Source organism: Vigna unguiculata, chromosome 5 (genome assembly GCF_004118075.2).
Source record: "Vigna unguiculata cultivar IT97K-499-35 chromosome 5, ASM411807v1, whole genome shotgun sequence".
Taxonomy (NCBI): domain Eukaryota; kingdom Viridiplantae; phylum Streptophyta; class Magnoliopsida; order Fabales; family Fabaceae; genus Vigna; species Vigna unguiculata.
This window is the reverse complement of record NC_040283.1, coordinates 611,783-633,135: the sequence shown is the minus strand read 5'-3', so window position 1 is coordinate 633,135 and position 21,353 is coordinate 611,783. Positions and strand designations below refer to the sequence as shown.

The 21,353-nt window shown below is 30.6% G+C and overlaps 3 protein-coding genes across 4 annotated transcripts; 2 read left to right on the top strand and 1 right to left on the bottom strand.

The window, feature by feature from the left end:
• Positions 1–3,836: 3,836 nt before the first annotated feature.
• LOC114185403 (translation initiation factor IF-2-like) lies at positions 3,837–7,945 on the bottom strand. Its single transcript, XM_028073108.1, has 8 exons — positions 7,683–7,945; positions 7,474–7,602; positions 7,265–7,399; positions 6,974–7,066; positions 6,668–6,874; positions 6,144–6,241; positions 4,674–4,884; positions 3,837–4,119 (listed from the first exon to the last, which is right to left on the bottom strand). Exons 2-8 carry the CDS (start codon positions 7,583–7,585, stop codon positions 4,034–4,036), a joined length of 942 nt encoding a protein of 313 aa, XP_027928909.1. The 5' UTR covers positions 7,586–7,602; positions 7,683–7,945; the 3' UTR covers positions 3,837–4,033.
• A 121-nt stretch (positions 7,946–8,066) lies between these two features.
• LOC114185402 (U11/U12 small nuclear ribonucleoprotein 35 kDa protein) lies at positions 8,067–11,747 on the top strand. Of its 2 annotated transcripts, none has more exons than XM_028073107.1 (8): positions 8,067–8,312; positions 8,395–8,492; positions 8,927–8,978; positions 9,680–9,750; positions 9,977–10,067; positions 10,153–10,228; positions 10,779–10,857; positions 10,974–11,186. In XM_028073107.1, the coding sequence occupies exons 1-8, from the start codon at positions 8,168–8,170 to the stop codon at positions 11,013–11,015; spliced, it is 654 nt and encodes a 217-aa protein (XP_027928908.1). In that variant the 5' UTR covers positions 8,067–8,167; the 3' UTR covers positions 11,016–11,186. The 2 variants fall into 2 exon arrangements, with proteins under 2 accessions (XP_027928908.1, XP_027928907.1); XM_028073106.1 differs by having other exon boundaries at positions 8,073–8,312; positions 11,018–11,747.
• A 1,467-nt stretch (positions 11,748–13,214) lies between these two features.
• LOC114183562 lies at positions 13,215–16,696 on the top strand. Its single transcript, XM_028070632.1, has 10 exons — positions 13,215–13,501; positions 14,117–14,212; positions 14,706–14,790; positions 15,058–15,179; positions 15,287–15,311; positions 15,403–15,486; positions 15,560–15,589; positions 15,689–15,794; positions 16,017–16,081; positions 16,437–16,696. The coding sequence occupies exons 1-9, from the start codon at positions 13,412–13,414 to the stop codon at positions 16,078–16,080; spliced, it is 702 nt and encodes a 233-aa protein (XP_027926433.1). The 5' UTR covers positions 13,215–13,411; the 3' UTR covers position 16,081; positions 16,437–16,696.
• The last annotated feature ends 4,657 nt before the right edge of the window (positions 16,697–21,353 follow it).

The window sequence follows — 21,353 nt, the reverse complement described above, 5'->3', positions numbered from 1 at the left end:
ATATTATCTTATCATTTTTTATTTATGTAAAAATATAATGTGATTATATTTATTATATGAGTGAATCCATAGTAAAGTTTATTGCATAGTTAATGAATATATATACTTTATATATATTTCTTTTTAAAATGATAATGATTTTGTAAACTCTTTATTTTTGTAACATTACAACATTTTTATGAATACATGTATTACTTAAGGAGGTATACATAAATCATCTTTGCGTTAATTTTATTAATTTGTAATTATCCTAACTCTCCGATATTTATAGAGGTAAAAAAGCAAGGAAGATATTATTACATTACGAATTGTTTGATTTTTATTTGTATTTAAAATTTTTTAGATGCAGATATTTTGACACCACATCTTTTTTTATTATTATTTAACATTATCGTTTATTATTATTCACTTTCTCTTTCTTCTAGAGATATGAAATTAACTTTTATTAAGACAATTTTATAAAACAATTTTATTTTTATAAGAGTTGTTAAATAATCAATGATATAAAAAACCTTTTTCTTTACAAAAACACTTCTCTATATGTTCAATATTAGATTTAGAATTTGAACATGTACGTCGGTTTTTCAACAAATCTAGGTATGAATTGCTTAATAAAAAAACTATTTATCAAAAACAGTAACATAATTTCCATATTAAGTCACCTAGAAACATTTGTAGGGTGTATCTAATCCATATTTTCACTCTAAATCAAAGTGACATATCACCACCTAACAACCATAGCAAAATTACTTAAACTCTTTATATATTTTTTAGATTTTTATTTTAATTACTTTATACCTTTTTATTTATTGATATTATATTTTTCATACTACAAAGCCCGATGAGACAATCTTAAATAAAAACTTTTTAACCCACATATTAGATTAACATATGCCAATTCAATTAATGTAGAAAACCTTTAAAATCGAGATTGCTCATTCAATTAATGTAGAAAATCTTTAATATGTGGGTTAGACAAAATTTTTTGAATCCACATTTTAAATTAAGAAATGCTAATTCAATTAACAGATTGCTTAGACCGAATTAAAGTTTTTAATATACATAACAAACTAGTAATGACTAAGATAATTGAAAAGGGGTAGTTCGAGTAGCAACTACGAGTAATTCAAGGAGCAACCTAAATAACTTACTAGTTTATTTTAGTGGTTACTAATGCAATAACTTGGTAGATTATTCAAAATAATATACATATTACACTTCAAAGATTAAAACTTTTCAATTCTTGCAGTTATATATTTTTTAAGTTACAAAAATACGACTTTTTTTTTTTCATTTTCTCTTCCTAAAAGTGGTTATAGAAAGTTCTTCTGAATAAGTCTTACTTATATAGTGTTAACAAAACAGTTTCACTGATCAATGAAGATTTGGTCATTGATTGACAAAGTATGCAAACCAAGAACTGATAAATATAATAACCAGTTCATAGGAATTGAAATGCATTTATAAGTCATGAATGAAGTTATGCACATTTGGTAACTAACGAATTTGGATTATGTGCTGGTGGTTTTGTTTTTGCTCTCTCTTCTACTGTGCCTTTATCGTATTTTCATAATAAATTAATTATCACTTATTTTAACGTTTTAAAATATATTAAAAAGATATTTAAAATATTAATACAGTGTATTTTTAATATTCAGTAGAGGATATTATCAAAAGAATTCGTAGAGAATCTGAAGTCTAACTAGCTAGTATTAAATTATGATTATTAATTGGTATAAATATGCAGCTTGATAAGAAGAAACAACTTGGTTATTACAGTTTCTCCTCCTCAATCTCCAACTAAAATCCCTGCTTTCTTTACTCTTCTGACTGGGTCATTGCCCACAGTATGTAATGTCACTTTCATGCACTCTATTACTTTCTTGGGTGAGTCTTCATTTTTGTCTACTTTAGATCATGGTTAGGTTCTTTTGTATAACATCCATTACTCTCTATTCTCTTATAACTAATTGGAGTTTACTCCTATTACAAGGTTTTGGTAAGTTCATTAATTAGTGTGGTTATGAAGGCTAGGCTACCCTTATATAATTGTACTGTAGTAGATATTATTTCAAATCATTTTGGACCATTGGAAAAAACTTTGCCTCTGTTCCGATCTTCCCACACACGCCAATAATCTTTCTACCACTTCATGTCAAAGAAACTTTCTTGAACCTATTCAAAGTTGCAAATTTCTTGTAATATCGGTCTATAAAATAAGATTTGTCTTTAATGATATATTGTTGCCTCAATTCTCAATTCACAAGTCTGATATCATATTAAAATGTGAATTTTAAATTTATTTTAATCTTATAACATTAAACACTGCTTATAAAATGAAGTTCGTATATTCATTTATATATTATTAATTCGTCTTATTTCTAATCAGATGTTTAACACATTAATAATATTGAGGTGGTTGATCTTGAGTCTTAGAATTAGAAAGTTTTGTTTTTTTTTTGTTTTGTTTTTATCAGTATTAGAAAGTTGGATTACATGATTTTGTTTGATCTTTCGTTGGCGTATTGTTTTGGTTGTGTGTGAGTGTGGCATTGAAATTTGTGAATAATTAGGCACCAAAAACCAACTACCATTTATGTGTTGGATTGTTACAACAAAAATATAACCAATGACAGTACTTTCTAATACTTTCTCTCAGATTTAAAAGTGGAATCTAATATAATTAGTTTTTTTTAATGAGTTTCAAGATTCACAGGTGATTCAGTTGCACGTGTTTGGTTTACTTTAGATAATATAAAAGAATGGTCTTTCTTAGTCATTTTAAATATCTAAAAAATCAAACAAACATGCACTTAATGATAGAACATAACATTGATTGCAGGTCATTAATGTACTCCAGTGGGAACTGAAGATCCCTTACTAGCTTCCTATGTAACTATTATGGTTATTTACTCTGCATATATCCTTATTATAATTCATTAGTACTGTGTTGATCCATTAGTAGCAAGTTATAATTTTCTGATAAATGAAAAGAAATGCTTGAAGCCCCTCAATTAAAAAATCTAATTTAGCTGTGTGAACTCGGTTTTTATCTTTAGAATGTTTCAAATTCTGGTTTACATTAAAGTTTTTCTCTGGGGATGTGTGTAGATGATGTGAGTGATTACACAGAGAGAACCACATTTCTGCTGCTCCGATTTGGTTGGTGACGTGTTTTGGCAGTGTCATGCACGATCAATATCAACTAAAAGTGCACACAAGTAAAAAAAACTGTGATGGAGAATAAGAGAAGAGTTCAGAAGCATGCATGCATGCAATGTTTTGAAACGAAAGAAAAAGAAGAAGCATGGAATGTGGGTCCCTAGTGATGAACTTGATACATAAACAGAAGCCATGAAATGTTAGTGGCTGTTTTCTCACACGTAACGAAAGACATGTAATGTGTTGTCGAGGTTGTTGCTGAACAGCGAACAGTGCATGAGTTGATACTGTAATTGATTGAAGTGAATCGTAGTTGTGACACGACATGCTCATATCAACAACAGTGTCAGTGTGATATCAAAGCCTTGTATTGTGATATGTTAGATTCCTTCTCGATTGCATAACTTGGATTGGATACAGAGAATGCAGAACTGGTGTTAAAAAAAAATTATTTCTCACAATTTTAACGAAACAAATGCACATTTCAATGTAAATTTATAATTGATATTATAAAGAATGAAAGAGTCATGTTTGTACGAAATAGAGAAGAAATAAAGTACATATATATCTAATGAGTTTTATTTCTTTTTTACGCAAGTTTGTGAATAAGGGAAATGAAATTTCGATGAAATTAGTTATGTTGACTTTTTAAACATTTTTAATGACCATAGTGGTACTGCACAAAAAATATTTATCTTTTGTATCCATCTTTTCCCGGTCATCTTGTAATAACGGAAGAATTCAAGAACCTCGATAATTGTAACATCAAAGAAAGTCTAACATTCAAGAACCATCTTCCTTTCTATCAATAGTTATGAACTATTGCCTACAAATACGTTTGACAAAATTGGAATGAAAATCTTAACATTGATTAATAAGGCCTAAATTTCCTCGCAGCCCTCATCTGCTGCAGACGTTTCTTATCCTCCTCAAATTTGCTTTGCAGTGTCATGATCTCTGCAAACAAAATAAAAAGGGTTTATCAATCTCACTTTGACCACCAACGATAATCAAAATCTAATCAAAATCATATAATTCCTCAAGCAGTTCCAACCAATAGCAACAACATAAGATCCATTTCATGAATATCCAGAAATATTCTTTCCTGACAGTCATTTGTGAATAAAATCTTAACTTGGCAGCACAATGGGTTTAAAATCTTGAACAAACAGCAGTTATGAATGATACAATACATGGTACAAAGCAAGAGACTTCAAAACATAATCAAATATTCCTTAAGGGAGTCCAATCCACAGCAACACGACATTCATTTTGTGAACCAAGATGAGGTGTGAATCTTCACCACAACAGAAGTTAAGGAAAGTCAAATAAATAAATCAAGCATGGGAATAGAAACGGAAATCATTAGGGTTTTCTTTTCTTACACATTAAGAAATTCATAAGAAACAAAAGAAAAGCAAATGACATCAGCTTCTAAAATAATTTTATCAAACTTTGATAGAAAGCTCCGTAATCAACATTTAGGTCAATTTCAAGAAAAGAAATTATACCATTTCTCTGTGCTTCTCTTTTTTGAAATCTGTAGAAATCTAGACCCACTTCGTTACGTTTCTTTTTGGCCATTTTATTTTCCACGGCTGCTTGAGCAACCGAACCTACTGCAATTCCAGTTTCAGAATCGGTAGTTTTCTTTCTACCTTTATGGTGTACAACAACCGTCCACCCCCCTTCTGCAGCAAGGGCTTCTTTTTCCTTTCTTTCCTGCATAGATCATAACATGTAAAACAAAATTAAAGACAAAAAAAGTGGGAGCATTCATACGTCATGAACATAAAATCTTAAACATTCAAGGAATTCAAAAAGATGCTCATGGGATAAAATGGAGAATTCGTCACATGCACATATAACTTCATTTCAGTCAGATACTGCAAATGCAATTCAAATCCAACAGAGTACCCTCCCAAAGTGGCACCATTGTGTTTCATCACAAACCAAAACCTCAATTCCATTTAGATTTGCAGTCAGACACTGCAAATACAATTCCAATCCAACATTAGTTCCCCTCCAAAAAGGGCACCATTGTGATTCATCACAAACCAAAACCTCATAATTCCATTCAGATTTAAGTCCTTTATGAATGATTTTGCCTAAGCTTTTTGTTTTTTGGTTTCTCCACCTCTAACTATTGGGGCTATCTTGCATCTGAGACACTCTCCTTATTGAGATTTCTATTCTATCATCTTCTACTGCAATCAAACCACTTTAAGCAGTATTCTACCATTTCTTTCCTCAGTAGATGCTAACCTAGCTTTCTATATAATATATCCATTATTAATTCTACCGAGTCTTTTATGCCCACTTACTCATAACAACCACAACATCCTCAAGTCTGCAACAACACTAACATGAGCTTCTCTTGTTGGCTCTTTACCACTGACTCAACATATAAGACAATAAAATATCGTAGATCTTGATCTGTGCAGTAAAAAAATATCCCAGAAAGAAATTATACAAATGGTACACTCCACAAAGTCAACATCAAAATGAACTTCTAATCCTTCATAAACGTTTGAATTTGCAAGTTCAGAGAACTACATAAATTCAGTTTTGAGTACACTCCATAAAGTACAAATTGGAATAACTCTGTATCCTAACACCCTTCCAGATCCAAATACCATTCTCAAAAAATACAAGCTTCATCAGCTGGAAGCATCACCCTATGCACAATACATGGAGGCAACACAACTCTAAAAAATGAGACAACTATAACTGGGATTCATATGTTAAACCCCAATTTTTGTAATGAAGATATTTTTTAAAGGCATGGATATGAAGCTCCAGTTGAATACATAATAGCCAACGTCAGTATTATATTATATACACAAAACTCATATTATAATTATGTCCAAAGGAAAAGGTTAACTGGCACTTCCATTTAGCCACAAAACAGAATAAATTAATATGATAAATGTGTCTAATCATTCTGTTATCATTTCATGCATGTTTGTCAAAAAATTTACCTCTTCCAGTTTTTCTTCATGAGCAATTATAAAGTCATCAATTTGATGTTGCAATACTTCCAATCCTGGTCTGCTTTGATGGTATTCCACGATCCATTCTATACTTTCATTCAAAAGGCCCCATTCAAAAACTATACTAGGTATAATCATTAATAGTAAATTGGTAATAAATATGGACAACATAAAAAGAGGGATCACAATCCATTCTGTCCAACAGATTGAAAGAATAAAGTTAAAAGATATCTCTAAATGTTCAAACACTGAAGGTAGTAGTGGTGGATGATGGCCAATGATGACAGAGATATAAAAAATCTTTAATATGGCATTTACTATTGCAAATAAAGTCAAAAATGCATTTAAATAGACTTGCAATGCAATGAAGTAAATATGACACAATTTTTGGCATTGCAAACATATATGCCCATCGCCTCATATATGTATAACACAAGTGAAAGCTATGGATGTCCAGAGGTTGGATTTTAAATCAAACAAAAAGAAATGTGCTTAATATTAACAATTCATACTTTTCATTCCTTTTGAGCAGTCATCATCTCCAGAGGAAATAGTATAAACTTCAACTTCCTTCTGATTGTTGTACCCTTTTCCCTTTTCCTGGGAATTTTGGACCTCCTTTTTCCTTTCAACTTCCTTCTGATTGTTGTACCCTTCTCCCTTTTCCTGGGAATTTTGAACCTCCTTTTTCCTTTTTTTCTTATCTTTCTTTGACCTACCTACAAGATAAAAAGTTCATGAGGGAAACCAATGCATAAATTCAAATATTACATTCCAAAACAACAAAACGAATTAAACTAGAAAATGTATTTTCTTACCGGGTTTGACAACAGCCCCAATATCCAAATCTCTATGACCACCAAAGTCTTGGATCCCCTCAGCACTAGAATGACAATTGTCTACTACTCCATCTGTTACCATTTAACCAAATATATGAACATCACCAGTATGACATAGTTAACAAATCTTTTATAAAAAGATGTCTATACGAAATGCCAGAACAGGGACAAACATTGCTAGCAAATAAAAAATAACACAATATAGTATTAGAGGAGTACGAGCAATTGTTCTACAACAATCGAAAATAGAATATATGTTCTACAACTCACCACTTTTCTCTTCCAAATCAACCTCTTCACCCTTTGGTTTTCGTTTCCTAAGTAGACTTTTGTCCTTGTTCTTCCTTTTTTTGTTGATAGAAGCCTTCTCCTTCTTTGCGTCACTAACATGTATTTCATTATCCGCTGAAACAAACACTGTACATCAGACACAGCCAAACAAAAGGGTGATGATGATTATGAAAACAAAGCACAGTCACCTTCAAGGCCCTCCACAGTAGCATGCATCTCAACTTCAGTATTTTGTTCCCTGTTCCTTTTCTTCTTTTTTTCTCCTCTATGGAGGTCTCTTTTAGCCTTCTTTACCTTCATTGTAGCAAATACTCACCCTGTGAATCAACCAATAATATTATGGTTAATCCGCAAATTATGAATCAAGTATACACTTTGGTAACTCATAAGAACGAACCTGAAAGGAGCAACTAAAGGATGACGGCGCCCGTGAAGGAGAAGCTCCGCGAGAAGACGACGAAAATTGATTTAACAGATTAACTCAAAAGTGACATAAATTGCTAGAATCGGCACATGTGGAAGAGTGAAATTGATTGAGAATTACACGAAGTGAGTAAAGAGGATAGAAGTGCAAGGTTGAGCTGAACCTAGAAGAGTCGCCGAGGAGGAAGGTGCGGGGTTTAAGGTGATTATGAGAGAGAATCATGAACCCTAGAATTATTATTTATTAATATCATTATTGAAGATACTTGTTCACTTTTTTGTTTTTTATGTTAAAAAAGTTAAGAAAATAAAATAAAAAAATAACTTTTATCATAATTCTAAAATTAAAACTATATTATTGAACAAAATTATTATTCCTCATCTTCATTTTCTCTGTTTCTTCTTCCCCATAGACTCCAGAACATTACATCCTTTAGTGGTGAAGAAGATCGGAATGCTATGAGTGTTCGGTCGAAAAACTTGAGCTCAGTATTCTATGCAGATTCGTACCATCCCATTCAAGTTGGCAGTATCGACGGCACCGATGTTGTTCCTCACGACAATGCCGTTTATCGTGCTCAATTATGTTCCTCTATTGGCCTCTGTCTGTTTTTCTTTTTCCTTCCTTTTTTAATAAATTATTTCAATTTTGGTTCCTTTCTATTCTTAAAATTTGAATTTTGCAGATGACCCACTTGGTGATCCTAAGGCCACTGGAGACCCTTATTGCACTCTCTTCGTCGCTCGTCTCTCTCGCCTCACCACACAGGATACTCTCCACAAAGTACAATTTTTTCTTTTCTTTTCTATGGGGTGCAAATATGATATGTTCAAGCGATATTGCCTTCAATACATGATAAATACAGATAACTAGAAAATTGTTTCCTATTTTCTAGTTAATGTAGATATTTTATTTTTCTGTAGAAGGGAGATAAGAAATAATGGATACGTGCTTAGGGTTCTATTCTAACCCTTCCTAACCCCATAAACAATCGATCAACAATAGTAGGAATGGAACATATAGCTTCTACATTTGAAATCAATTATGTCCTTGAAGCTCGTGAGATTCTTCCAGGATGGACATGAGTTTATTACAATTTTTGTCAAAATAATGGAGGATATTGTCATTTTTTTCTTCTGCTACCTCATTTTTAAAGCATAATTAACTTATCCGCTAGCTTAATTCGAGTGCCTTTGGAATGTGTTTTCAACTTTCAGGTTATGAGTAAATATGGCCAGGTGAAGAATTTGCGCTTGGTCAGGGACATTGGTATCATTCTTTGATCTACCTTACTTCTTAACCCTTCTTTGATTGTCAGTTCCTGTTAGTTATTTCTTCTTCCTGCTCTAATATCTTACATTTTCATATTGTATGCTTTTGAAAAACATGCAAGTGGTGCTTCTTTTGAGCATGCAGGTCAATATGATTGAGTCTTTCTTGATTTCTTGATTTTTTGCTTGTATAATGATCTGCATTTGACTACGTTTTGTTGTATTTAAGCCATTTTATGAACCATGTTAAACTAGTCTCTCAGGAATCTCTGGATACTGTTCTTTTCAAATTGTTTTTCCACTACAAATTGTTTTCCATGTTATGTAGATAATATAGTGGTCGTAGCATTTGTACACGGTTGAAAACGATGTATTTCATTCATGAAGTTGTTTTTGTTAGAATTATCAACAGATCTGGGAATGACTTGTTGGTCTATTGATAATCTGCCTCAACTACTGGAAAAATATACGTATTGAGTCTCTTTAAATGTTCGTTCACAAAAAGATGTAGCATTTCCAGCTGGGCTATTTGTACCACATTTTGTGTAGCCACATTTTTTGTCTTAAATTCCTACCATTGATTTGGCAACTTTATGAGTTCATTCCCTTGAATGATGTATATAGTTATCTTTTAGCCATATTATTGTCAAGCTGTAGGATTTAAGTTTTAACATTGAAATTATTTATATTTGGTTGCAGTGACAGGAGCATCTCGTGGTTATGCTTTTGTTGAATATGAAACTGAAAGGGAGATGCGACGTGCATATATGGTGTGGTAACATATTAAAACTCTTTAATTTTTAGCTTACAAAAGCAAATCTTTATGACTCAACAACAAATTAGAACATACCATTCATGTTTTGAATCTAAAATCTTCTGAATTTACATCCTCAGGGAAAATAGCAGATTAAATCATCAGGATTTCATCTGACTTGAAAAATGGCTTTTTATTAAACGATACTGCATAGAAAATTATTGAATTTTCTCGTTTTGCAGGATGCTCATCATTTGATTGTTGATGATTGTGAAATCATAGTTGATTACAACAGACAACAATTGATGCCTGGATGGATTCCTAGAAGGTTAGGTCAGTTAAAGTGACTCATTCTTCAAGTTGCATTTCTATCTAATGGACCAGGATCCGTCTGATTACATTTGGTTCTCTTCTACAGGTGGTGGTCTCAGTGGTAAGAAGGAATCAGGGCAACTTCGTTTTGGGGGAAGAGAAAAACCATTTCGTGCACCCTTGTAAGTTTCAATTCACTTGTCCCAAGTCATATCTGAAAAGTATTTTTCTGAATTGTTATATCCTAGTTTTGAAAGATTTGTGATAATCTGTGTTAAATGAAAAAAGTGAATATTGAACCATTATCAAAGTTGGTTGATTATCAGAGTAAGATTACACTGTCTTTCCTAGAAATATGTCTGCATTGCACAAACTTTTTGTGTTCTCACTTGATTGGAAGGCTGTACAAAGGGGGACTGCAAAAATTTAAAATGGCCCAATTGCACCTTGTGACATGAGATGAGACTTGGTTGTTTTTATATTTTCATTTACAGTTTTTTCTTTCTCACAGAAGGTCTATGTGATTTTTTGAAACAAGAGAGAATGTGGGTGGAATTTGGCCAAAATGCAATGATATTCTGTGACACGATTTCAAAATATTCTGATACTGTCATGTTGCCAGCAATGGTTTCATCCAGTTTTATACGATGAACCGATACATATGTGGTTATTGGGTTATTGGTACTCATACTTATTGGCTATGTTCATTTTCTGATTCTATTGCTTGACCAGGAAACCAATCCCATATGAGGAGTTGAAGAAGCTTGGCATACCCCATCCGCCAGAAGGAAGATACATGTCACGCTTTCAGGTGGTGTTATTTTACCATTTGGAGCATATCTCATTTGGACAAGATGTTTTATTTATAATGATTTGATCTTTATATTTCAAGATATTAAAATTACAAAATCATTTTAATTTGTCTAGGATTGTTTGGTAAATTGTTTTTGCTTTCGTCAATGCTTGTAAAGGTTCCATCGCCTCCTAGAAGAGAAAGGAGTCTTTCAGATAGGGAAGAACAATATTATAAACATAGAAGGGAATCCGACAACAGAAACAGAAAGGAAGATACCCTCAGAAGTTCAGTGGACATTAAAGAAGAACATCACAGAAAGAGTTCAAGACACCGAGATGATGATCACTCCCGTGGGAGGAGCTCATCAGAGAGGAGTGGTCGGTACCATGAGAGGAGTTCATCCGAGAAAGAGCATCTTCATTGGAGATCTACAAACAAAGACAACAGGAGTTCATCTGAGAAAGAACCTCCACACAGGAGTTCTAATGACAAAGACAAACATCTTCACCGGAGATCTACAGACAAAGACAACAGGAGTTCATCTGAGAAAGAACATCGACACCACCGGAGTTCTAATGACAAAGACAAACATTCACGGAAGAGAAAAGAAAGAGATGAACGGTCTCAAACACAGGGTAAATATAGTCGTCATTCCCCTCACAAGGACTAACTCCACTCCACAAATTATTCTTACCCTTCTGTGTGCTTTTGTGTTGTGTTCCGTCTATGCATGGGATCCTCAACATGAGACTGTTTCATGTATAGGTAGATGAAAATCACTTCTTTTGTTTATATTTTCTTAGGGTGTTATATGCAGAAACAATAAATTTCATAGCAGGCACCTGTTGCTGTGCAGAACTCACATATGATGAATTGATGATTATTAGAGTTGGCTTTGTTTTGTATGTTTTTCAAGTTAGCTTTTAAGTTAAACTAGACCCTGAAAACAAGCATCAAGTGAGGGAAACCGAAACAAATTTTCAAAAAGAAAAATGTGATTAAATCCAATTTTGAACAAAATAATATGCAAATGCAAGTTTCATATCTGTATTATATTTTTCACCCCACCAGTTTGAATTGAAATCCATTTTTTGTATTTTTGTTGTTGTTATATCATGAGTTGTTGTTAATTGGAAGCAAGAACTACTCCATGCCGAATAATTGAGCATGTTGTAGTACCGTAAGATTACCTATTCTATTGTAGGAAACCTTAATACAGTACTAAAGATATTCTATTAAGTTATTCGGTTAAAGTTAACAAATAATGTTTTTATAAAATTTATACTTTCAATTTCTCTTTTTGATTGTTTGTTTTATTTTTATTAGCTATATTATATGTTACAGACTTTTAATTTATTCACATTTTAGTTATGCATATTAATTTTAAATATTTTTTAATACATATATTGATTATAGTTTTAGAAAAGAAAATGAAATGGAGTTAAATTTTTAAATTTTCTTTATTTATTTATTTTCTAAATTTGTGAAACAATAATAATAAAAAAATAATTAAAAAAAAAACATATTTTATTTCTTATATCAATCATAAACAGAGGAAAATAAGAATACACGTTAATATAGTCAAAGTAATTACTATTTTAACTTATTGAACAATTTTGTTATCTTTAAATCTTATTCTTACAAATTTATTAGCGAAGAACAATATTTGAATGATATTTACTAAATCTGTATTTCTTAATAAAAAGTATATTTTAAACAAATATACAGAATTTTATACTTTCAAAATTTATCTTTGGTAGTATTTTTTGAAAATTTGTGAAACAAGTGTAATAATTCTTAATGAACCATAAAAACATATTTTTTAACATATACTAATCACCAATATATTAAGACATTATTTTTTAATAAACAAATTCAATTTAGCTTTCAATAAATATTTACAAGTTTATTCCATATAATCGACAACCAATCAATAAATTTTAACTGACTTTGACTATTTAATCTCTATCATGATTGTTAATGATTTTTTTTTTTAAACTTGACCAACAAATTATAATGTGATACTTTTATTCAGTTTTTTTTTTTTTATATCATGTTTTATCTAAAGTATTGGAGTTCAGTTTTGTTCAACAATGTAATATTCAATTATTATTTAAGAGTGATATAGTTATTTACCTATAAAGGGACTCTCAACATAATTAATTATCGGATAAATTGGAAGTAGTATATGGTACATAGTTCTTTGAATGAAGCAAAATTCAAAATTTGAAATGAACAAAATTCTTGAACGGTTCACCAAAGAAAGAACTGAAATAAAACAATAAAACAAAAATGGTTGACTTTATGTACGCGTTGGACACCTCAAATTAAACGTTTTGTCTTTCTTCTTTCTTGTATATAAAATTGAGTCTCAAAAATAAATAAATAGAATGGTGTTTCTTTGATTTATACCTTCATCTCTTTGTTGCTTGCGATTCCCACCCCCACCAAACCATACGCTTCCTTCAATCATAGGATTCATTCAACAGAAACCCATCACCATCTTCCATCAAAGTTCAATCCTTTCACATCGATTCCTCATAACAGTTTCGTTTGAGCTCAATCAGCTATGCCCAACTGGGAGCTCAGGAACTGTTGTGACCATGACCAGAAGATCTTCATTGCTTGTGTTGCTGCCTTCACTGTTCTAATCCTTGTGGTACACTACTTCTTCTCTCTCTGCATTCAAAACACCCTCAAATTCAAAACCAAATTTTTGTTAATTATGAATGGGATTGTGAATTGGAGTGGCAAATGATGTTACCATGGGAAAGTTTCTGCCTTCAAGTTTTGTTTTTTCTCTTTTTGGATAGAGAAGTATGTGGTCGGATAGCAAGAGGGTTAATGATTATTCGTGATCTCCGCCTGACTTTTTTTTTTCCCAATTTAGTTGTGACTTGAGACTGGATCAAAGTTTGGTAGCTCTTCTGGATGGGCTTATCCCTAAAATTTAGACATGGTTGCGTAAGTTGAACAACTTGGTGGTCTTGGCATTAGACAAAAGACCTTTTCAAAGCGAGGTCCTTAGTTTGTTCTAGTAGTATGCTACTCCATATTTAAATAGTTAGTGGTTACTAAGGAAAGTTTGCAGATACTTGTTTTGATTTAGTAACCATGATATTTGGGCTACACCACATTTCATGTAGATTTATTTAGGTTAAAATGTCATATATATATATATATATATATATATATATATATATTTACTTTGGTTTCAGCGGCTGTATAACTGATCTACTTGTGTGATATTACTTTGTTGTTGTGGTGGCTGTAGCTGTGGAGGACCTTTCTACTTACACCTTTTAAGCTTATCACTGTGTTTCTGCATGAAGCCAGTCATGCCATTGCTTGCTGGCTCACTTGTGGCAAGGTAAAAACTGTAAATGTTGTAGCTTAATGCCCTTTGATGTTGAAGCTATCAAACATTTTTAATCTAGTAAGCTAGTTTATCGACTAGGAACTTATGAACTGTGAGCTTATTGCTTAGTAGTTAGCTTGTCAACTAGGAACTGCTAGTTTACTAGTTACCATTTAGCTTATTAACTAATTTTGCCAAACAAACTCTCAAAGTCTTTTAAGGAATTTTGTCACTTTTGTTGCTTCGTAATTTATTTATATACAGTAAATTTTGTGAATTCTGATGCATTAATGCTGCATGTTCCAGTTAAACAAAGTATATATACCTTGTTGATAACAATATATTCACTGTGGATTATTAGCATTATGCATATTTTTACAGCTGTCCTGACCAGGATGTTCTTATTGTATTGAGGCTGAGTCATTTCAAAAATTTGGCTCTGATGTAAGGTTCCTTTTATTTGTATCTTCTGTATACTGAATCATTTTTAGTCTGATCTCAATAGGTGGAGGGAATTCAGGTTCATGCAAATGAGGGTGGGGTAACCCAGACACGTGGTGGCATATACTGGGTGATCTTGCCCGCTGGATGTAATGCATTTCTCCCTTACTTTTCAGTTAATGCAATGAGGGACAATTTTTTAAGTTCATTTACAATCAGGGACTTATGGATAACAATCTTATAAAACTAACATCACCCCCAAATGTGCTATGGGTTTGATGTGAAATTGTGACATGCAATATGTGGATATTCTGTATTTGAGTTGATAGACTTCTTAACCTTTTTATGCATGTGATTTGAATTGATAAGAGCACTTCTCAGTGCATTTACCATTATTCTGATTGATTCTCTTCTAGATCTTGGTTCGTCCTTTTGGGGAATGGCTTTGATACTTGCGTCCACAAATCTTCTCACCGCAAGAATTGCTGCTGGTTGCTTTATTGCTGCTCTGATTGTTGTGCTCTTTCTTGCAAAAAATGTAAGATTGAATATAGATAGAGTTGTTTTGTACCAAATATATGAAACCTATTTTTGTCCTGACTTCTCTCCCTTTTCCTGTCTTTTTACACACTTTTATTCAAAAAGTGGACACTTCGAGGACTATGTATTGGTGAGTAGTTTTGTGATCTTCATTTTCTCACATAGAATGTGAAAATATGGAAAGATGCCATTGACATTTTTCTTCTCGATCTTAATATCAGGATTTATTGTTTTTATCGCTGTTATTTGGGTTCTGCAAGAGAAAACAACAGTCCATGTCCTTCGCTATGTCATTCTCTTTATTGGTATGTTCCTCTTCTTCCATTTTCCAAAACTTATTTGAACTAAATAGACTACTAATTATGATTTACTTTTCAGGTGTGATGAACAGTTTGTTTTCAGTTTATGGTATACTTTCAAGCACTTTCTACATGGTTTATTTTACTTTGGATAATAAAATATCTGGTACCACTTATATATCACATGATTAAAATTTATGTGATGTAGATATTTACGATGATTTAATATCTCGAAGAGTCCACTCTAGTGACGCTGAAAAATTTGCAGAAGTTTGTCCATGCCCTTGTAATGGTTTTGGCTGGGGAGTTATTTGGTGAGTTTGCTATTCCAAGCAAGCTTGAATGCAAGATAATCCTTTCATTTTGGACCAATATTTGCTGGTTTTATTAGGATTGAAATTTGGAGTTTTTTTTTTTTTTTTTGTCATAATTAAAACTCTATTAAATAATAGTTGTTGACTCACAAACTGAATTTATGTCCTATAATTGTATTACTAGTCATTAATATTCCGTTCTCCGATGCATTCCACTTTCAGGGGGATGATATCATTTGCATTTCTTTGCGCATCTTTGTACCTTGGCTTGGTCATATTATCATGAGGTAACTGTAGAAGAGTATAATTTAGTATGCTTCCAGTGTAAAATTTTCTATATGATCAATCAACTAGAAATTACTCATTTATGACTTTTTAATTAAATTCAATATGCAATGTCTGGAGGAATTAACTAATCAGGTGGATAAATTGCTCCTCCCAAATGAAATTGAACTTGAAAAATTAATCTGATCCAGTGTATAATTTCATTCATATGCCAACAATCTGTTCAAACTTAGTAGGTGTTAAGATTTTAAAAGCCTTCAAGTAGTTTTCAGAAACGGATATACAGAGACACAAGACAACCACATGCTTTATGAAAATAACATATTTATGCATGTCTCTTATGCTTTTTGTTTACAGGTTGAGAAAGTTGTATCCAAGAGGTTTGTTAGGGCAGAGAGCTTGACCAACTTCTGTTAATGCTTTGTATTCTGATTATTTGTTCTTTTTTTTTCTTCTTTTTTTCTGATGGGAGTTTACTCTCTGTTACTCCCATGCCTTCATTCTTTGCAGCCTATTTTGGGGTGCTTGATTATACATGATTGCTTCTGTATAGAAAATTAGAAACTAATACAGGTGAGTACTTCAATACATATAAGTGCCTTAGACATTTGCAGCTACTTTTCATCCCCTTTTTTTCCTCTAAATTTGTTCTCTGATTAAAACATACAACTGGGCCGGTTTGAGTTGGTTTAGGGGATGAATATAAAATATTTGGCCTCAGAATTAGTGTTACCTTAATGAGGGAACATAGTTGTCATTTCTTGTGAATCACAAACGAATATCTCTCTCAATCACGAGAACACTCTATGAATATAGATCATATTTGTAGAAGTAAGTTTTCAAATTCCTTCAAAAGCCTCCAGCATTCGAGTATCTTAGTTAGCTTACTGAATACTGGAAGCTTTTGAGGGAGCACGAAGAATTCTTCTGTTAACCTCAGTTTTGATACTACTGAAAGACATTTTAGGTTGGTATTTATAGACAAGAATGCTTGGCCCTTGGTCTCTGAAAGAGGTTAATTAAATCGAATACTTTCCAAAGTCAAGTCGATTTCTCTTCATTATTCTGTTCTCCATGTCTCGGGTTTGCTTTTATTTTCCATATATCTTTTTGTGATACGACAACTAAGTTTATCTTTTATGTCACTGTATATGTACCCAAAGAATGAAAATGTAGAGGTATGAATCAATTTAAAAGAATAGCCAGCGTTTGTATGAAATATTTTATCATTTATGTGACAACCAAGCATTTCATGATATCGCTTGATGCACACTAAGTTAAAGTTGCGATATTTGAATGAAATGTATTTCAAAGACTTAAATATAGAGAATGAAAAAATAATATAGAGAGCTAATAGAACAGAAAACCTAAATATAAAGATTAAACTTATTTGGAAGTAGATGAACAAGTCATTATGTACATGATAAGTTAAAAAATTGGAAGAACTGAGAAAAGTAACGAGCTTGGAGGAATATAAAATGTGCAGTTAGCTTGTGACAGATAACTTATTCTGCATGGGAAGAGTCACAACCAAAGCAATATCGTATCTGTTTCTGAATACTGTTGCTGCATATATATATATATATATATATATATCAGAATGTCAACGCACTTTTTGTTTCGTCTCTGCCTTTGATAATTGAATTCATGGCCACAATTACATGCATGGTTAGATAGACACAGAATGTCTGCACTCTCTGTCAACTCAATACAGAATCTCAGTAGTTTTCTCCTGATGCATTTTTAAGACATTTCTATAAAGGAAAAAAAAATACATAATTAAGATATTCATAGTGTGCCACATGGTAGCTGGGATTTTCCTGTTATTTGTCAAAAGCAAAGGAAACCACAAGCAGCCAAGTTTCATTAGGAACAGATTCTAACCATTTGTGATCAATAAAGTAACCTTATCTAAAATACGGTGAATCAAAGAAAAAACATGTGCACGTTAGTTGTCTAAAACATTATGTGAGAGAATGAATCTACCATCTGATTATAAATAGGTGTTTGTTATTTTTGTTTTATCATTGTGTGTGAAGGATTTTAAAGGAGAAAGCATTCGGTAACCCTCAAAGGCTTCCGCTACTTCATGTTAATTACCTTCAAAATCAATGATTGATTATGAATAATTATGGAGAAACGGAAGTTATTTGGGGGTGCACTGAAAGCTTTAAACCTCTCTTCTCATTGGTTTCTTTATTATGAATTCAGTGAATTTTTTAGCTTATTCATTTTCATCCTCAAGCAGCACAAATTGGTCTGTCTGATTTAACTTTTTTGTTTACTTTGAACTAATTAATCTCTTACTTTTGGATCAAAGTTAATGTGAGTGTTTAGCAACAAATTATCATATCATTGGGTATCATGTTATTTCTTAGAAGAGAATATCATTGCATGTAATTAAATGTATATTTACTTCTTAACAAGTTCAGATTTTTTATTGGTTTTTTTGTACTATCTTCTATTGAACATTAAAAATATACTGTATAGATATTTTAAATATTTTTTTAATATATTTTAAAATATCAAAATTAGTGGTAATTGATGTATTATGAAAACACAATAGAGAAAAAACACAAAAAAATTCAAAAAAAATCCAAATTCCTTCTTAACCATAAATGTATATTTATTTCCTTATTTGCAAGTAAGGAAAAAGCTTTTGGAAGTGAACGTCTACCCAAATCTGTTATCACTATCTCTAATAAGAAAGAAAAAAGTGAATGGAGAAAGAACCTACGACTGAACAGATATATTATGAAATAAAATAATTTTGGAACATATATTTTTTTTAAATATAAATGCACAAATATATAAATATTTTTCTGGTAAAAATTCTTTAATTAAAATTACTATATTTGTATTCAAAATAGTGAAAATTAAGGTGTATTTTGGTCTATTAAAGACAACTTTAATATTTGGAAAAAAAAAATAAAAAAGTACGATAAGACTTTGTATATAAGAAAGACTAGTTAATATAAAAAAGAGAGTATAGTAATACTTGTATATCTCGAGGGATTATAATACACAAATACTTTGATAACAATTTGTTAGTGAAAAATAAAGAAATTTTAATGAAAATTACAAAAATGATAAAGTTTTATATATTTAAATTTATTAGTAGAGTATTAACAAGGTCTAATATAGTTAGTAGTCACTACTTAGATGAGTTTTCTTTCTTTAAGTATCTTGGTTGTTTATGTGAATAAGTGATTCTCTCATGTGAAGGAATTATTAGTTTGTTTTCCTATAAGATATAGTTTTTGTGAAAAATATCAATTAGAGGTGGGAAAAGTATATTTCAAATATGTTTTTGTAAAAATGTAATTATATATATATATATATATATATATATATATATATATATATATATATATAATGTTTTATTTTCTAGGTAATCAACTCTGAAACTGACAGCTCATTTAAAAAAAATGAATGTTTTAACATTGACTTGAAAAAAAAAATGTCTTCAAAAGGAGTTTTGAAGATTAATTACTAAATCAATATTTAAAAAAAAATTTAATTTTGTCTTCATTAATTCAAAGACTGTATTCAAATACTCAACTAAGACTACAAGAAAAAAAATCCAAAATAATTATCAAGAGACTAAAAATAATTAATGACTAATTTATAATTAAACTAAAAATTAATAATAACTAAAATTATTTTATTATGAATAGAAAATTATAATTAGTTTCTAAATTGGTAATTAAAATAGTTTCTATTATAATTTGATAACTAAATTGTTTATTAATTAATATTAGGTATCAAGATTTTAGTTATCATTGTATTTAAGAAATTGATCTCTAAATTGGTATTTAAAATTTTTGTTGTGACTAAAATTAATAATTAATTAAAAAATTTCTTGTAGTACAATATTAAATGAATTATATGTAAGTGTTGTGTTTTTCCCATAAAACATATAAAATCAAGTAAAAGACTATGTTTTTGTTTGTCATTAAATTCTAAATTTTCGAAAATAGGAAAAAGAGTTGAACAGGAGTTTTCAATACCTCAAACTTTTAAGCTCTTTTTGAAGTGTGGTTTTGTTATGCGCATAAAGAGAATTTTGGAAAATCTCACTTTGATTATTCATATGCCATAGAGAAAACAAAGTATTACATATACAGCAAGAAGAAAGATTAAGAACATTAAAATTGATAAAATGTTATAAATATGTCTTATTAATGTTAGGAGAATTTTAGAAAAAAAAAATAGTATATATTCGGCTTTAACGTTACCGACATAGTTAACTATAATTTTCTTAGAGATCTTATAAAAACTTGGAGAGTATAATATTATAAAATTAAACATATACCAACCCATATTTTTTAATATGGTTCATTTTAATTACCGCTTAATCATTTTATTTTAAATATTTGATTTTGACTTTTATAAATTTTATTTATTTTTTATACTTTAATGACTAAATAAGATATTATTATTGATGAATATCCTTTTGTATATCACTAGGTAAATTAAAGTTAAAATAATACTTGTTATTCATATCTTGAAAGTTTACTTTTCATTTTAAGTGTAATTAAAGTAAATTTTAACAGTCAGAAATAATAATAATAATAATCTTGTTAATTTTTATATTTCAGTACAAAAATTATTACACGAATAACAATATTTTATTTCAACTATTAAAATAACCATTTCCATATTATATCTTTTCACTATTACTTTAAAAATATTTCAGAAAATAGATTATACAAGCACAATTATTAGTTTTTTTTAGTGAAAACAAAAGTAATTTATTACATCAAAATTATCGCACTTAGCTATTATGTGTTATAACTTATAAGCGTGGTATGTGTTAAAACTTCAAATCAAATTTTTGAGTATTTATTTCAAAATGCGAATGCAATATTTAAAAGTATGACATAATTCGAGAAATTGAAACCACAAAACGAAAATTACTAATCAATATTTAGCGATAAAACAAGAATTAATTAAGTCTGATATTTACATAAAAAAGAATAAAAGGCAACAACACTTACTGCGTAAGTTTTTCTCGTTTAACATACATGGAAGTTCAGACATGCCAAGAAGTACTAATAATGTATATTATTTTATTAAACTTGAATATTATTTGAAAAAAAAAAAAAGTGAGAGAACCTTTCATATATAATATATGGTACACTTATTTTTCTTTTTGTCTCTTTCAATCAGCACGCTTATTTTTTCTGTCATCAGCAAGAACCCATTTTCTTTCTCCTTCGACCTTGCAACTTCTCTTCCAAATCACTCAAATGATCCAAGAATTTGTTGAAA

Bases quoted from the DNA above. Each gene is read 5' to 3' on its own strand.
- LOC114185403 (XM_028073108.1), bottom strand. From the start codon at position 7,585: ATGAAGGTAAAGAAGGCTAAAAGAGACCTCCATAGAGGAGAAAAAAAG. The intron at 4,885-6,143 runs GTAAATTTTTTG...TGATCTATGCAG, and splicing joins ATGAAGAAAAACTGGAAGAG to GAAAGAAAGGAAAAAGAAGC. The intron at 4,120-4,673 runs GTATAATTTCTT...TTTTGTTTGCAG, and splicing joins AAGAGAAGCACAGAGAAATG to AGATCATGACACTGCAAAGC.
- LOC114185402 (XM_028073106.1), top strand. From the start codon at position 8,168: ATGAGTGTTCGGTCGAAAAACTTGAGCTCAGTATTCTATGCAGATTCG. The intron at 8,493-8,926 runs GTACAATTTTTT...TTCAACTTTCAG, and splicing joins CACAGGATACTCTCCACAAA to GTTATGAGTAAATATGGCCA. The intron at 10,068-10,152 runs GTCAGTTAAAGT...TCTCTTCTACAG, and splicing joins ATGGATTCCTAGAAGGTTAG to GTGGTGGTCTCAGTGGTAAG.
- LOC114183562 (XM_028070632.1), top strand. From the start codon at position 13,412: ATGCCCAACTGGGAGCTCAGGAACTGTTGTGACCATGACCAGAAGATC. The intron at 14,791-15,057 runs GTAATGCATTTC...ATTCTCTTCTAG, and splicing joins GGTGATCTTGCCCGCTGGAT to ATCTTGGTTCGTCCTTTTGG. The intron at 15,590-15,688 runs GTATACTTTCAA...TATGTGATGTAG, and splicing joins CAGTTTGTTTTCAGTTTATG to ATATTTACGATGATTTAATA.